Source organism: Cynoglossus semilaevis, chromosome 8 (assembly GCF_000523025.1).
Source record: "Cynoglossus semilaevis isolate Cse_v1.0 chromosome 8, Cse_v1.0, whole genome shotgun sequence".
Lineage (NCBI taxonomy): Eukaryota > Metazoa > Chordata > Actinopteri > Pleuronectiformes > Cynoglossidae > Cynoglossus > Cynoglossus semilaevis.
The window spans coordinates 18,341,729-18,355,187 of NC_024314.1; the positions used below are offsets into that span (position 1 = coordinate 18,341,729).

General features: G+C 43.5%; 2 protein-coding genes across 3 annotated transcripts in view; both read left to right on the top strand.

Moving 5' to 3' along the window:
• The window catches only part of tmcc3 (transmembrane and coiled-coil domain family 3), a 34,038-nt gene extending 25,461 nt beyond the window's left edge, over positions 1-8,577 (top strand). The window contains exons 2-5 of one of the 2 annotated variants that reach the window (XM_025057711.1): positions 4,221-4,385; positions 4,480-5,264; positions 6,674-6,809; positions 6,903-8,577. In XM_025057711.1, coding sequence (XP_024913479.1) covers positions 4,221-4,385; positions 4,480-5,264; positions 6,674-6,809; positions 6,903-7,208 — 1,392 coding nt within the window. In that variant the 3' untranslated portion in view covers positions 7,209-8,577. The remainder of the gene's footprint in view (positions 1-4,220; positions 4,386-4,479; positions 5,265-6,673; positions 6,810-6,902) is intronic. The other variant, XM_008315448.3, reaches the window with a different exon arrangement.
• Positions 8,578-10,845: 2,268 nt separating this feature from the next.
• eri1 (exoribonuclease 1) lies at positions 10,846-13,313 on the top strand. Its single transcript, XM_008315446.3, has 7 exons — positions 10,846-11,197; positions 11,863-12,044; positions 12,127-12,343; positions 12,442-12,525; positions 12,593-12,702; positions 12,798-12,912; positions 13,067-13,313. Exons 1-7 carry the CDS (start codon positions 11,123-11,125, stop codon positions 13,304-13,306), a joined length of 1,023 nt encoding a protein of 340 aa, XP_008313668.1. The 5' UTR covers positions 10,846-11,122; the 3' UTR covers positions 13,307-13,313.
• Positions 13,314-13,459: the final 146 nt, after the last annotated feature.

Consider the following 13,459-nt stretch of genomic DNA (forward strand, 5'->3'; position numbering starts at 1 on the left):
GTGCCCTGGCGGGTCGTGTTCTGCCCGGGCGTCCTGCGGCGCGGGCGCGGCCCCAACCGCCACAGACCGTGTTCTGTGGCTGCTGGATGCATTAGTCCTTCTCTGTGTGCGGTCGCTGCCTCTCTCCGTCCGTGCCAGCCTCAGGAAGTTCAGTCATAAATTAGCAGGAATATTCATCAGTGTTGCTCACAAGGCTGTTGGAACAGAGCCGCCCAGGAGCAGATAAGAGGGTTCAACAGGTTGGACCTTTGGGAGCTTGAATATGTAAATCATACATGGAGAAGGTCCACAGCTGTTGGAACGGTCTGTTCTGTGGAACATGTTGAAACCTGGAGCTGAACCAAAGAGAAAACTGTTCACGCCCGAGTCACAGTCTCAGTTCAGTCAAATGGGTTTTCGTGATCCTACCAACATGGCTGGAGCTCGGAGGAATTCTCCTCTCATCGCTGTTTAGCTCATTGATTATCTGGGAAAAAGGAATGAGTTTGTTCATTTGGGCATCATGCATCAGCACATTTGCCTAATTCAACAGTTTAATTGTGTGGTTCTCTGGAGCTTGTAGTTGTATTTATTATGGTAGCTGCATCAGGGTTTAGGGACCGTCTCTATACTCCAGTGCAGCGGTGCCCATTAAGTAGCTCTCAAAGGAAGTGCTGGTAGATCATGAGCAATTAATATGAAAAATATTTATATATAAACATAATTTTACAGTGTGTAGTAGTGACAATAGATTGTTAAAATCAAGCTCAAAGGAGCCGTACCACTACAGTGATTAGATCGATACCCCAACGTAGTGTATAATGTACAAGGGGTAACAATAAGTCCATGTTGTTGACCTTTGTTTTCCTGCAAATAAGTACAAGTATATTAAAAAAAATCATATTTATTGAAATGTTCGTGACAAAACATCACGAACATGAAGTGTTTGTGATGTTTGTTGTTTGTTGTGCATTTTGTTTCTTTCAAAATTCATCAAGTGGCCCGGATTGAACCCCTCTGGCGGACCAGTTTTGGCCCGGGGGCCATATGTTTGACAACCCGGTCTTATAGCATTTTGCTAAAATCAGAAAAGTGAGACTGTTTCATGCACAAATGTAGCGTGAAGGTAAATCCTCTCTTTCACTTCTATTTTCTGTGTCCCACGGTCCTTGAACACAGCAGAGTTCCTCTGTTCTGCTGCTTCTGCTTCTTCATTCTTTCAAAAACAGCTGAACACAAACAGTTTGAACTCCAAATCTAGTTGCTGCTGACGCCTGATCCGATGGTCCCAGAGCTAGAAGTTAAAGAGAAACCCATCCATCTTCATCCATCGTATCCGTTATGCGGACACATAAAGATGTTTTGGTGTCTAGTACTTAAGTCTCAGGAGATCGTTGGTCTGTGTACTGGCGTGTTCTTGCTTTAACGTCTGGCTTTAACCTGTTGACTTGCTTCCTCAGTTCTTTTCTTATTGATCTAAAGCTAAACATCCAATCACAGACGTCGGTTCCACCTGCTGAGTTAGCATGCGGTAAGCTGAAAGGAGCTCCAAACATTCAGAAACGTGCTGAGTTAGCATGCGGTAAGCTGAAACATTCAGAAACAGACTAACTGCTGACGTTGGGACGGTGTGTCCTGACCTGGGACTTTTGAACAAGTCCTGACACAAACCAAATATCTAGCACTCAGCTTTTCACTGGCTCTCTGGATTTGCTACTTGAAAATTTGTTGTTCTTCATGCTGTGCTGGGTTTTTTTTTATTTCAGTAAATGTCTCTGCCTTGATGGATCTGTCACGTAAATCGATTTGCTCGTTTCTCAGCGTCTGACAGCTTCTGATTGTTTTTTGACAAATAACCGGGTTCCACCTCTCGACACTGGCTTTTATTAAAATGACCTCAATTAGCTCTGGGTTTGTCAGCATCTAATCCATGTCTGAGATGTTCCACAACCCGGCTCCTGGTGGTGGAAGGCTGATCCCAGGATGTGAAAGGCAGTTGTGACTCACAGACTTTCTTGGACTGATTTCCCATGTGTTTGTGCCAGGCAGATTTTATTTCCCACTCGTGAGATTCACAGCTCAGGTGCTCAAATCATTCAGATTTAGCAGGAGCTGCTGGATGAGCTTAGCTTTCCATTCTCTGTGGTTCCTCCTCTGTACAGACCACAGACTTCTGAGAATTTGCATACAAAAGCTCAGGCAAATACCACACCAACACACAGGCACAACGTCAGAACGACCGACATTCACTCAACTGGATGAGTTTTCAATGTTACTTTCAAACTATGGTACTGAGGCAAAGGAGTCCGATTTTACTCAGGCTATAGTCTTAGAATTTGATTGAATTTAGTTGGAAGTGTGTCTATAATAATAGTAATAATAATAATCAATTATTCTTCTTCATTAAACCTGAAATATTTTGCTTCTTAGAACTGCTTTTCTATGCTTTTCGAGCCAGCCTCTGCTGGTCAGCAGCGGTACTGCACCCATAAATACATTTCTCTGTGGCTTTAAAAAAGTATCTATAGCTGACAACCATCTTCAACAGGAGTCCATGTTTGGAATTTTTAATTAAGTTCCTCCATCTTTATAGTAATTTTCTACTGAAGTTATTTTAGATTTGTCAAACGTTGGGCTTGTTGTACTGTCTGTATTACATAAGAATGTGCAGCGTGTGTTATGCCTCTTATTAGTTTACCTCTAAAGTACACAAATGAAGTCTATGTTTCATTTTTAAGAGCGCCACCGTAGCCCTTCATTCATTTTTATGACCGTCTGAGGAATGAAATCCTTCTTCCAGACTTATCTAGATGCTAATCTAAATGGTCTTTGTGACCGGGGTTGTGGGTTAAATAAATGACAGTGGTCTTTGGTGCGAGACGTTAACAGAGCAAAACAACAGGGGGTCCCCTGCTGGACATAAAGAGTCATTAACAAACTAAAATTTGAATTCAACAGTGTTGCTTTAATTGTGACAACAAGTCTGTTGGACTCAATATTGAGTCCAAAAATCACATGTCTCTGATGTCCTGCGCGGTGATAACCGCCTGTGGCTCACAGTGTGGTCAAGCATTAATCATTTATCGATTTTTAATAACCCAGGCTGCAGCTGATTAAGATTTTATCAGATCCTGTCATCACATTACCTCCCCATCATTTACTCTGATTACATTTTCCATCAACCATTGTTCCAGAAGATTTCTGAAAAGCCAAGTGTCAGACTCCTGCGGTGCATTTTAAATATCTTTGGTCATTTTAATATTCACATATGCTTAAATATCATTACTAGAGCAATGCAACATGAACTTCTCTCTGTCTGGAAGTTTACGACTGTTTATCCAAAAAATAATCTGATTGATCAAAGGGTAGCTGTGGATTATTTATTTTTATGACTTTAGGATGAATCAACATTCCCAAGTAATTAATGAAAAAAAGTATATTTATGAAATGGAAAGACAAATATTAGGGTAGCTGTGGATTATTTATTTTTATTTATTAAGGATACATCAAGATTCCCAAGTAATTATTACTTAATTACTATGTAATATTTAATAATCTACTGACAAAACAAACAGACCTCTCCTGTGGCCCTGTCTTCTTTGTTTGTCCCCCGCCTGCTTTGGATTTAATGTAAGATGTCCCTGCCTCTGGGACATCCTTAATTGTCTCTCTGTGTCTGTGAGGAACTACGTTGACCACATACTAATATCCTTAGGAGGCCTCGTACTCCTCTGCTGACGTTAGCTTTGTGTTAACTTCTAACTTTCTACACGTTATTTGGAATCCAAAAGGCAAAACACTGCTGTGTTTGAATTTTACCCACAAGGCCCTTGAGCAAACAGAGAGTCTAATGTGTTTGTTAGCTGGTTTTTTTAAGGCTTTAATACTTCACCGTCTAATCTGCCTGGAGAGTGGTTTAATTATCTCTCAGTGGAAGCTTAACGTTTTCAACAGCCTCTTCAAAGTACTCAGAACAACTGCTGTTCCCAGTGAGTGCAGAAACATTCAGTCTGTCGTTCACAAGCGATTGTAGCAAAAAACATTCAGGTGAAGGTAAACATTAGGTCCACCTTAAAGGAGACCAGACATTTGTTAAGTTTTTGTGTCTTCGCTTAAATTTGACTTCTCGGTCTTGGAGAAACGTTCTGACATAAATGATATAAAGCTCTGTCCATGTTGGATGGAGACAGTTTTGTCAATCAGGGGGCGTCCAATGATGTCTTTTGTTTGTGTTTGTGTAGGCGGAACGCAGCACCTGTGATGTCCTCAGCATCCCCGTGCCCATCCGTCGCGGGGGCTCGGAGTCCAACTTGGACGTAGTGGACAACGTCAGCAGTGATGGGATCGGGCTGGATTTCACCAAAGGAGCCCTGGGTATCGACACCTTGCAGCAGAAGATCCTAAAGGTCAGACGAGGTCTTCTTCAGGGTTAAACTCTGTATGACCTTCTGTGAGGTTCCAGTCCTCGTCTTGATTTCACCTTCTTTTTGTTCTCTTTAGGTCACAGAGCAGATCAAGGTGGAGCAGTCGGCGCGGGAGCAGTATCTGGCCGAGTACCTGAAGTTGGTGAACAATGCCGACAAGCAGCAGGCGTCACGTATCCGCCAGGTCTTCGAGAAGAAGAACCAGAAGTCGGCGCAGACCATCGCTCGCCTCCAAAGGAAACTGGAGCAGTATCACCGCCGTATGAAGGATGGCGAGACCAACGGCAAGCACGGCCACAAGGACGGCAGCGGCAGTAAAGACTCTGGCACTCAGAGCAAAGAGGGCAGCCTGCGGGACGTCAGTGCCACAGGGCGTCACCCTACCCTGGATAAGGTGAAGACGATCGGACCCGGGGTGTCGCTCTCGCCGCCGTTCTTCTTCAACAAGCCGCGGGAGTTCGCCAACCTCATCAGGAACAAGTTCGGCAGCGCTGACAACATTGCACACATGAAGAGCTCCATGGAAGCGGGCTCAGGACTTCAGGTGGAAGGCGGGGCGAGGGGTCTGAGCGGCAGCGCCACCACCGTGAGCAAGTCCAGCAAGTACCACAGCGACGACGAGTGCTCCACCGGAACGTCGGCTTCTGCGGACTCTAACGGAAACCCAGCTGGGGGCTCGGCAGCGGGGTCTGGAGGTGCTGCTCGGTCTGAGTCCAGCGGGCGTCTAACAGAGCTGATGGACATGGTGCGGGAGGTCAGGGAGGCTCAGGGACAACTGGCCGAGGACATGCAGGCCATGAACGTGCAGTTCAAACGAGACTACGGCTGCTTCACTCAGGTGCTGCAGGAGGAACGGTACAGGTGAGAGGAACCAAGAAGAGAGCAGCCGTAGTCCTTAGAGAACACTTCAGCAGAACCTTCACCTCAGTCAGAGTCAGATACAGTAATCAATAGGTCACACTCTGCAGGCGTAGGTCGGCGGACAAGAACAAAAGTGGAAATAATATACTGTATCCAAACAACATTTCACATAGAAACTGATGGACCGACACTTCCTGGGGGTCATTTAAGGCTGAAGGCTAAGAGCAAAGTCAGTGAAAGCAAATAGCCAGAGCTAAAGATTAGCAAAAGGTTACGAAATGTATGTCACGTATTATCCACATTTAGCCAAAAAATAGCAGGAAAATCTGTAAAAATGTCCAAAGACGAAGCTGGAAAATGTAGTTTTTGAATAATATCTTAAAGATGTTATTTACGTTTAAAAAAACAGACATACGTGTAGTTTTTGAATAATATCTTAAAGATATTATTTAATTAAAAAAACAGACATACCGATCTATCCATCCATCCATCCATCATCCATTCACCCATCCATCCATCCATCCATCCCCCCATCCATCCATCCCCCCATCCATCCATCCATCCATCCATCCACCCCCCCATCCATCCATCCATCCACCCATCCATCCGTCCATCCATCCATCCTTCCATCCATCCACCCATCCGTCCATCCATCCATCCATCCATCTATCCATCCGTCCGTCCATCCATCCGTCCATCCATCCATCCTTCCATCCATCCATCCATCCACCCGTCCACCCATCCATCCGTCCATCCATCCATCCTTCCATCCATCCACCCATCCGTCCATCCATCCATCCATCCCTCTCTACTGTGTGGTGACCAGAGGGTTCTTATCTGTCTCCTAAACCAGAGGTTCTGTACTGACTGGACTCCTAACTGCTTCTGTTTTATCTGCTCCTTTATTGGTTCTACTAAACAGTTCTACAGTGAGGCTCCTGTTTAGTTCTCACGTCATCTGTGGCTCTTTAAAGACCTTCTTAGACATTTATGGAGCCTATGACTCTGAAGCTTTGTTGACTATAAAGAGGTGACAGAGTGTCCACACACATCCATGGACTGTTGCTAAGTCACCGAGGGCAGATATTCTCAGCAGCTCTGGTGCAGGTGTAGTGAAACGACCACATCTGCTTTCACACGTGGACGGTTCTCTGGTAGAAATTTCTACCAGAGATGTGGTGTGTCTTACGCCCGGGGTCCCCAACCCCCGGTTCCCGGAGAGGTACCAGTCCCATTTGGTACCGGGCCGCAGCGATTTAGAGATAATCCAGCAGTATTTCAAAATAATGTCTGTCAGACAATACAATAAAGGATAAAGTCTAAAATATGTTTTATTTTGAAAATCCACCAAGTCTTATCAATATCCATTGGTAATAGAGGGTTTAAAGACACTCTTTTGGCCACTGCAGGTATGAGCGGTTGGAGGACCAGTTGAATGACCTGACGGAGCTGCACCAGCACGAGACCAGCAACCTGAAACAAGAGCTGGCCAGCATCGAGGAGAAGGTGGCGTACCAGGCGTACGAGCGGGCCAGAGACATACAGGTGACACGTCTGAGACCAAGGCTTCAGCTCGTTTCCATCTCCATCACTGCTTTCACAGTTTCCACATTTTAACCCTTGTGTCTGTGCGAACAGGAAGTCCTGGAGTCGTGTCAGACCCGTGTGTCGTTGCTGGAGCTGCAGCAGCAGCAGCAGCAGCAGACGGTGCAGCTGGAGAACACGGACGCCAAAGTGCTGCTGGGGAAGTGCATCAACATCATGCTGGCCATCGTCACCGTCATCCTGGTGTGCGTGTCCACCGCCGCGAAATTCGCGGCGCCGTTGCTACGCAGTCGCCTCCACCTGGCGCTCACTTGCGTGGGCGTGTCCGTGTTAGCGCTGCTGTGGAAGAACTGGGAGCACCTGCAGTGCGCTCTGGAGCGACTGCTCCTGCCCCACTGACACCAGGGACCGGTGGAGACCAGAGAAATCCTACGAGTCCACGGACGACAGAAACCAGTGAGCGCAGTTCAAATGTAGCCGATTCGTACAAACAACGCTGAAGATGCTAATGTGGCGCAGAGCTGCCGTAACGAGTTACTACAGAACAAACACAACGTGAAAACACAGGAAAATAAGCTGGGAACTGATCAGAGGTCAGTTTATTTATTTGGGTTGCTTGTCTGGATTAGGTGGAGTTCACGCACCACCACCAGCTCTGAAGACTGACTAGACTCAACGTTCCAGTTGACGGTCAACAGACTGGAGCACTGACAACGTTTGTGGCAAATAACTGCAGACCAGGTTCTTTAAGGTTTGGGAAGATGAACCTTAAAACTCGCAAACATGGGCAAACTATGGCCCGCGGTCTAGATCAGGCTCGTTGGACTTTTCAGTTTTCCTCCTCATACGTTAATACAAATTGTCCTAATAACAGAAGAGATGGCGAACAGCATTCATGTTCTCACAGTGTGCATTATACAGCTTTTCAATTGACCCACTAGGTGGCGCACCCCAGACACAACTGACATAAGCTGTGAATCTTCCTGTAATTATGGGTCGACCACAGAGAGCAGGTTATTTTATTAATAATCTAATGACTATAATAATTGATTGACTTCCTGTCAGGAACTGGCCTAAATTCTCATTCTCAACCAATCACAGCCTTGCTTGCTAGAATAGACATAGCCGTTGGTTAGTACTAAATTGACCCAGACAACTGGTTCCCCAAACTCTGTAAAGTGTTTAATCAACACACACGGTTGAGGGTGTTGAGGTCCGTTACATCTGTGGACCCCGATCCAAAGTTTTGTTCACGCCCACTCTCCAGATGGTCCAACCTTTTGATTCGCTCATGGTTCCTGGCATTTTTAAAACCTTCGCAAGTGTGAACTCAGCTTCACCGGAGGATTGTGGGCCACTGATGCCGAGGCCTGAATATAAACAAGTCAGAGTTTGTTGGTGTGTGTGTGTGTGTGTGTGTGTTTGTGCATATCATGTTTTACAGTTGGTATGTGTCCTTGTCCTCCAGCCTGCTGAGACACCAGAGGTTGGTTTATTCTGTGTGTGTCTGTGTTTCTGTCTCTGTGACGTCTTTGTGGCTAAACTTCAAACATTTTAAATTTGTTTCCTCAAATAGGACATTTCAAAGAAAAACGCTTTCTTTTTCCAGCTCCAAAGACTGCAGCGTTAGCCTGGATGTGCACGATTAGCTCTCAACTTTTTACTCTCAACTTTTCTGGAGCAAAATTGAAAATAATTTACCAGGAAGAAGAGACTCTGATCTAGTGCTGATGTTTTTATCTTCTTATTTAAATTGATTTTTTAAAAATATATTATGATTTAATTGAAGATGTTTAACTGAACAAATGCTCATCCTTTAAAGACCTTAGCTGCTGCTGTGCTGCGTTCAGTGTCCAGTGGGAGAAACGGTCGCTGAGCAGACATGTTTTCCTCACTAACCCCAGGAACTGAATACTTTTTTGTGTTTAAAATTTGAGAGAACTACTAAAGTTTTCCAGTTTTCTGAGAATGTTTCATGTGAGTTCATGTGTTCGATGGAAATCCATTTTTGTTTTTCCATTTTCCTTTGTGACATGAACGCAGAAGAGGACTGAGGGACGTGACTATGTAGCTCCATGACCTTGGATCACTGTGATGATGATGATGATGTTGATGATGATGAGGACATTGATGTTAATGATAATGGTGATAATTATTATGACTGCAATGATGAAGATGATGGTAATGATGATGTTAATGGTACTGGTGATCATAATTACGACTGCGATGATGATGATGTAATAATGATGGGTGTGATGATAATTATGATGCCACTGATAATGGTGGTGATGATGATGATGATGACGACGACCAGTCAGACCTGAGACTGATGCCTTTCTCTAGATGCAGCTCATTTATACTTTGATATTTTGATCATGTGTCTTTAAAAAAAAACAAAAAGCCAAATATATAGATTTAAAAAAAACAAACATTACCTTCAAAAATATCTTTTAAAATCATGTTTTTGATCCAATTTGTCCAACTGTTGCCGTTTCTGTGCAGATGCCACGTCTGTGTCTTTGTCTTTTAGTCTCCAGTAATTGATTTTTTTTTTCTTAAGATAAACAAAATAAATTGTTTTTCTAAGAAAACTCCTCTCCTCTTACTCCTCTTACATGATTATAGTTTCCTCACTTTCTCCGCCTGGTGTGTTAACCAGCTTGTGAGTCAGAAGTGGCGGAGGTGTTGTCAAGATCAAACCACTCTGTGAGTGGCGTCTGGAATTCATGCATGTGAATGAGTTTTCATTCAGTCGGGTGATTAATGTCCCGCTGCTGTGTGAGCAGCTCAGTGTGGAGTAAGAACCACTCAGCAGGGACGGAACAGGATTCAATAAATAAACAAATAGATAAATGTAGCCAGAGGGCTAGTTAGCCGAGGTAGCTGGAAGAAAACTAAGGCTTTGTTCTCATGACTTCACATCCGGTCCACAGTAAAGATGGCATCACTGTGGCTGCAACACACCACCGTTTTAATGAAAGTAACACGAGGTCATGTGACCCACTGTTAGTATATCTGTGAAACCCACCCAACTCATCTTCTACTTAGTTCATTTCAGACTGACAACTATTCACACTCTTATTCACACTCACATTCACACCTGTGATCAGTTTATAATCAACCCAATATGCAATTTGCGTGTTTTCAGGCTGTAACGGGAGGCCGGAGAACCTGGAGAAAACAGACATGACACTAGAACTCAATACAAAATGACCAGGGGTGAAATTACAAGACAAGATCACCAACTGCCCTTCCACTGTTAAACATGAAAACCCAGATTCCCGCGTATTTTTATGCTATAAATTCCTTATATTAGATTTTTTTTAAAAACCCGTTTCATACAATTATAGTAAGTAAACACGCACTGACATCTAGTGGTCAGATGTAAACATTGCATATGAACTAAAAAACAATAGGGCAAAGTGAATGCTTTACACGTAACTAGTGGGTGACATCTAGTGGTCAGATGTAAACATTGCATATGAACTAAAAAACAATAGGGCAAAGTGAATGCTTTACCCGTAACTAGTGGGTACACTACATTACACTGTATTACAAAATACATTTTTCACCAAACCTTTAATGTCGGCACACAGCAGTTGCCCATTAATGTTTGGGGTGATTTCTATGGGTCCAGGGGGGAGCAGTGCTTGAGGACGATGCATCAGTGGTAACCTGGTAGTTGGTGGATTCGAAGCCTTTTTTTAAGTTTAAGTTTAACTACAACCGTCTCTGCTCTCGTGGCAGATGACCACAATATCGTCCAGGTAACCATAATGTCTACATCTACAACTACAACCGTAGTTACCACTTAAAGCACTCATGAACGGAACGGAACGGTCACGGGCTCATGTCACGTGCTGAGTAAAATAACTGTACATCACAAACTTTGAATCGCCTTTTTTTACTTGAAATATTTGTTTTTCTTCTATACCATACTCTATACTCTTCTCTACTATAATGTATTTTAGATTTTGTACAAGTTTCAATGCACGACTTGTGCAGTACAACATCCGAACAGAATGAGGGCGAGAGTGAGCAGCCTTGTTAACCCGCAAAGCGGAAGTTTCCCTAACGGTCTTCCTTTGAACTATTCCAGTAGAGGAACGACACATGAAATTGAAAATAGTTCATAATTAAGTTATTTTCGTGTCATTGATACCTCTAATAAGTTGGACTTATTTCTGAGTTTATTGTATGTAACAGCTTTTAAAAAGGAATACCCAGAATTGGTACTTGGACATTATTTTTTTCTGTGCTAACTCATGTTAGCAAAGCATAAGCAGCGGTATTATTCTGATTCCCGGCTATAAATGGACGAACACAAGGAGAACATCAACAGCAAAGACTCGAATGTAAAGATGTCTGACACCGCTGAAGGAGAAAAGGTAGGACTTTACTGTTTAATAAGACGGTTAACATACGTACACGGTGAAATAAAATGTTAATACGTTCACGTTTGCAACTTTAAATTAGCTTTTTTGTTCACTATAAATGATTTTAATATGAATAATTAGTAGCAGAACGTTTTACACTGTAAAATGTGTCTAGCAGACGCATTTATCCAAAGCGACTTACAAGACAGATAATAATATGTTTTACTTATTCTGCCTACGGATACTTTTTTTGATAATGTATTTATAGTTACATATATATCTAATTTTCTAAATATGTAATTTTGTTCAGAATAATCTCGAATGCAACCAGGTGGTAATAATAGTCGATTTTTGTAATATTGCAGTTGACCAAGTGAATTTGAAGAGATATTTCCGAAAGTGACAGTTTTCATACACTTTGTTACTCTTGGAGTATTTGAAGGTTCCTAGGTTACAAACAATGTTGTTTATTAAACACATTGAAATACATTTGTCTTGAACGAGTTGTTATTAGACTTTTTACTACATTGTACTTTGACACGATGAAATATGAATATGATTCCTTTATCAGTCTTGCAATCTGTCAATGATCTGATGAACAGTGAAAAAAGACTGACTGTTGTTGTGGTTGTGGCCGAAACCTTTTCTAAACTCTCACTGAACTAATTCAACTTCAGGCTAAGCCGTGCGACAGGATTTCTCCTGCAGAAGAATCGGTTCCTCCTGTGTCTCCGTCTCAGTCCAACACTGACTTCAGTCACCCTGTTTACAAAGAGATCTCTTTGGCCAACGGACACATAAACCGTATGACCAAAGAGGAACTGAGGCTCAAGTTAGCGGAGCTGAAACTGGACACGAGGTGAGTTTCTCGTCAGGGTTTGATTAAATGTTAGGCCGTGTCAAATTCTTGAATCCCCCGCTCCCCGCCTGTGTGTTGCCAGAGGAGTGAAGGATGTGATGAAGAAGAGGCTGAAGAGTCACTATAAGAAGCAGAAGCTGATGCAGTCTGCAGCTGACGGCGGAGCCACTGACACTTACTACGACTACATCTGCGTGGTGGACTTCGAAGCCACGTGTGAAGAAGATAATCCTCCAGATTTCCTCCATGAAATCATAGAGTTCCCCATGGTCCTGATCAACACTCACACGTTAGAAATAGTGAGTCCACTCTCAGATGCGTTTAATGACAAATTTGGTTTTTATTTGGTTTTTAACTGTGGCTGCTTTATTCATCACTTATTTATTTTTATTTATAGGTGGACTCTTTCCAGGAACACGTCAAACCAGAGTTAAACCCAAAACTTTCAGACTTTTGTGTGAAGTTGACAGGAATAACACAGGTCAGCTGATCACAGTCTGTCATGTTAATGTGAGTTCGTGCATTATTTAATTTTTTTTTTTGAGTAGGAAAAGGTGGATGAAGCTGAACCGTTTCCGGAAGTCTTTAAACGAGCCGCTGCGTGGCTGCGGGAACGAGAGCTGGGAACAAAATACAAATACGCCATGTTGACTGACGGGTACGTGATGATTCACCCAGTGTTTGAAGCCGACGTCCGTGATGATGTGGTCGGACTGTTGACGTCCTCTGTCTTGTGCTGTTGTTGGACTCCAGGTCCTGGGATATGAGCAAGTTCCTGAACATCCAGTGTCGTCTCAGTCACATCAGATATCCTCAGTTTGCTAAGAAGTGGATTAACATCAGGAAATCCTACGGAAACTTCTACAAGGTTTTTACTTTTTATTTACCTGCTTAGACCATTACAGTGTTGCTGTGGGTTAGAGGTCTCCAGGGGAGCATTAGAGAAGTTTAAACTCCAGGGTTTGAACTCTGTCTGTTATCAGACTTCCCACAATGCCTCAGCGCTTCCTCTGCTCCTCCAGGTTCCCCGTGCACAGACCAAACTCAGCCTGATGCTGGAGAAGCTCGGCCTGGAGTACGAGGGCCGACCGCACTGCGGTCTGGACGACTCGCGAAACATCGCCAGGATCGCGTTGCGCATGCTGAAGGACGGCTGCCAGCTGCGCGTCAATGAACGGATCCACGGCGGTCAGCTGCTCTCCGTTCCCAGCACCGCGCCTGTAGAGGGCGCTCCACCGGCGTATGGCCCCGGCAGACGATAGAAAAAAGTCAAAAGGGGTAAAGAAGCACTTTATTGTGACGCTCGTCTGACGAATTAAAGCTTAGAACTTTTTTTTTTTTTTAAAGAAAATGACAGATTTTTGGTTTTTGTTATTTCATCATAGATTGTATATAAGCAAAGGACGACAACAGTT

Excerpts from the sequence above, each read along its gene's own strand:
- eri1 (XM_008315446.3), top strand. The coding sequence starts at position 11,123 with ATGGACGAACACAAGGAGAACATCAACAGCAAAGACTCGAATGTAAAG. Across the intron at positions 12,703-12,797 it reads TACGCCATGTTGACTGACGG|GTCCTGGGATATGAGCAAGT; the intron begins GTACGTGATGAT and ends GTTGGACTCCAG. Across the intron at positions 12,913-13,066 it reads CCTACGGAAACTTCTACAAG|GTTCCCCGTGCACAGACCAA; the intron begins GTTTTTACTTTT and ends CTGCTCCTCCAG.